The following is a 3,715-nucleotide window of genomic DNA, read 5'->3' on the forward strand; positions in this document are numbered from 1 at the left end:
CCCTCTCCTTCCCCTTCCCTTCCCTTCTCTTACAATTTTAATCCATGTTTGTCAGAAATAAATCTATACTGTAATAGATATCTTCCACCAAATTGAAATTTCATTATTCCATTGCATTGCATGTTCTTTGCAAACCTGTCCTCCGTTGCACTTGGTTTTTTACCGAAAATTTGATACGAATACTAACAGATAACTTTTTCATATCACAATATCCGAAACAATTTCTAACAATATTTAATACCTATCAGCATAAGATGTAAAAATCGATTGCTGAACGTTTAAAATTTAATAAAATTTACTCATTAAAAAATATCGCAAATTATAATGATAAATTTTTATTTTCCTTAAAAATTTTAAATTCTACATATATAAAAAGTAAAGGAGTACAGTAGAATGGAATTTAAGTATATAAAAAAGATACAAAAATTAGGATTGGGCAAATACTTTTAAGCAATAGTGTATGTATACTGTCTGGAATAAGTCGTATTTTCTATAAACTTCCATGAAATTTTATGGCTCCTCTACAACACTATACATAAAAAAATCGTTAATTTTTTTCTTTCAGAAGGTTGGGTAAAGACAGATATGAAGTTTATGGTAAAGAAATGGATAGCTCGACGTCGATTGAACCATTCCATTCAGATAGCCTGCACAACCTGTTCGACCGATCACGATAAAGCGCCTGTGTCCATTGAACAGACTCTGAAGCCGTTTCTAGTAATCCACACGGAGCCGTTGCCGCAGCGGAACAGGCCCAAGAGGCACTCGAATTGCCTACCCGAGATGACGGAGTGCTGTCGGGACGAGCTCTACATTAATTTTAGAGATATCGGCTGGAGCGACTGGATCTTACACCCCACCGGATATCACGCGTATTTCTGCCGAGGATCCTGCTCCACGGCCGCATCTTTAACCATCAGCGGTTCCCAATACAACAACGTTATCATGGTGAGCGTAATACAACTCTTACATTCGTGTTTGATACAATAGATCTATACTTTTTAGTTAAATTTCTAGCACGATTCATCTTTTTCTTTTTACGAGCAATATCAATGATTTAATAATATTAATTATTAATAATATTATAACATTAATAATATTAATATATATATATGAAAGCTAATATTGTTGCTAATATTGTAGTTATAATTTGTACAATAGTATACATTAAATTTGTACGATTATATTCACAGGTTATATTAACGTGTAAAAGCTAACATTATTAAAAAGCTTAGTTAACATTTAATAATGTTATAATTTGTAATATAAATGTAAACCTTTTAACATCAATTTTTTTAAATTAGATCTTTCTTACAAAAAAGTATTTCACCGCTTTTACATCTCATATGGTGAGAGTGGACCATTTTCAGGTATTCTATTATTTTAATGCCTATTTCTGACACTCTCAAACACATTCTCTTACGAAGGAATATGATACATGCAAGAGAGTATTTTGAATAGATTGCCTGTTTGTTGAATATTCCTTTTTCAACTAATGAAACAACACTTATGTTCCTCCTTTATTCAGTTTTGTTTAATCAAAACACATTAAAGACGTATATTTATTTATCGTTTACTAACCGTCAATTTCAAATTAAGCGATCAAAAGAATATACTTATTTCTAGGCATTATTAATTTTTCATGAATTTATTTTTATTCGTGACCTCTATAGAATGCAGAAAAAAATCAAGAGTTTTAAAGGGATGCTGAACAACATGTTATGTTTCTCCTTTATTCAGTTTTGTTTAATCAAAACACATTAAAGACGTATATTTATTTATCGTTTATTAATTACCGTCAATTTCAAATTAAGCGATCAAAAGAATATACTTATTCCTAGGCATTATTAATTTTTCATGAATTTATTTTTATTCGTGACCTTTATAGAATGCAGAAAAAAATCAAGAGTTTTAAAGGGATGCTGAACGACCGAACTTAATAAATGTCGATAAAATAGATTTTTAATTCCAAATAAAATATTACTTACATCAAGGAAATGTTACATATAGTAATTAAAACATTATGTACATTAAGTAAATCATTAAAACATTATATACATTTCTTGTTCTGCTATATCTTATATATCACATAAATGCGAGATTATGCACACTCAAATCATACTTCTCAAGCCATTTCTCTTATAAGCTTCAAAATCATAATTTGAAGGTCTCATAATATTCTTATAAATTATTCAAATATGAGAAAGTACTTTCTGTTTGGATATATTCTTGCATTCATTTATATATGTGAAAGAAGAATTTATTGTAACAGAAAACTATAATTTATAATTTTTTAGAGATTTTCATACTGGTTTATACTTTTCCAAAAGTATTTGCATTTTTTTCTTTTATTCTGGAAAAGAATTTTTTATTCTGTATTAGGAAAACGAAATAGTTTGAGAAATACGAATTGACATTCCGTCGATAACTCCAGCATCCCCTTAAGAAATTTCTTTTTAAATAAAAAAATTACATATTTTATATTTCTAATTTTTTGTAATGATAGATGTTTAAAACTTTTTCTGGTATAGTACATTTATCTTAAATGTAATAAATGATACTTGATAAATTAAATTCTCGATATTATATATATATATACAATAGTTAAGCGAGCACAGACTCTTACATAACGCACAACACATAATGCATAAGAAAATGAATCAATCCAAGTCCTTTATTTCCTTTCTTTCCTTGAAAGAAAGGATTCTGATTGATTGATTTTTTTATGCTTTATATAGTATACATGAGTCTGTGCCAGGATCCTTACTCTAATATCATCTCTTATTATCATGTATACATATATATCAGTGTTATCGATATCCGCTTCCTCCATTAGTTCATATTCTAACCATCTGACATAATCGCGTTTAACTTTAATAAAACTACAATTAATTACTGCAATAAACTACCTAACTGTTCTCGCGTTAAAAATGGGCTAAAAACAATGAAATATTGTCGCGAATTCTTTAGAATAATTATCTACTTATTATGAATCTAAAAATATCTTCTTTTATTCATTCCATGATACTTTTATCTTATTTTTCAACGTCATCATTTATTTTTTCGTTATCGCCAAAGATTATTGTTTTATTCTCATTTCATATCAACAACCTACACTCTTTACAGTTATTATAAGATTTACAGTTATTATCGGAATTATAGCTAATTCTTATCATTATACATTGCTCGTCCCATCCGCATTGTTATAATAGAATTAATGTGCTTGTTGACCGAAAGAGATTATGAAAAAATATTATCTATGTCTAAAATATCGCGCGACAATCTTATCTCGCTTGTGTCAGTTCGCACGAAGCGCGGATGCGTAACAACCGATTATCATACTGCTGAAGAAATGTGTCGCCAGTGTGATTTATATTCGTTCTTTTTTTGCGAGAGACGGGGAGAACGCTGACGCCATATCTTTCTCTCGCTATTTTGAGAATCACATATCACTTTATACGTTTCTTTGTAATTTTACCAACAATATCAAATATTGCCAATAGTAAATATCATTAATACACTGAAAATTTATTAATTTGTCAAATCTTGAAGGCCAACAATTTAAAAACATCTCGTTCTATTTGAATGAAATGAAATTATTCTATTAAGAATGATTTCATTTCATTCAAAAAATTTATCAACTATTGTTATCTTAAATAATTAAAATATCATAAATTAAATAAACATTATAATTATTAATAATTATATATTAATA

At 28.5% G+C, this 3,715-nt stretch overlaps 1 protein-coding gene across 1 annotated transcript in view; it reads left to right on the forward strand.

Moving 5' to 3' along the window:
• The window catches only part of LOC108687849 (inhibin beta A chain), a 16,559-nt gene that overhangs the window by 9,586 nt on the left and 3,258 nt on the right, over positions 1-3,715 (forward strand). Inside the window, exon 3 of the mRNA XM_018193851.1 lies at positions 566-948. Coding sequence (XP_018049340.1) covers positions 566-948 — 383 coding nt within the window. The remainder of the gene's footprint in view (positions 1-565; positions 949-3,715) is intronic.

This window comes from Atta colombica, unplaced genomic scaffold (genome assembly GCF_001594045.1).
Source record: "Atta colombica isolate Treedump-2 unplaced genomic scaffold, Acol1.0 scaffold219, whole genome shotgun sequence".
NCBI classification, from domain to species: domain Eukaryota; kingdom Metazoa; phylum Arthropoda; class Insecta; order Hymenoptera; family Formicidae; genus Atta; species Atta colombica.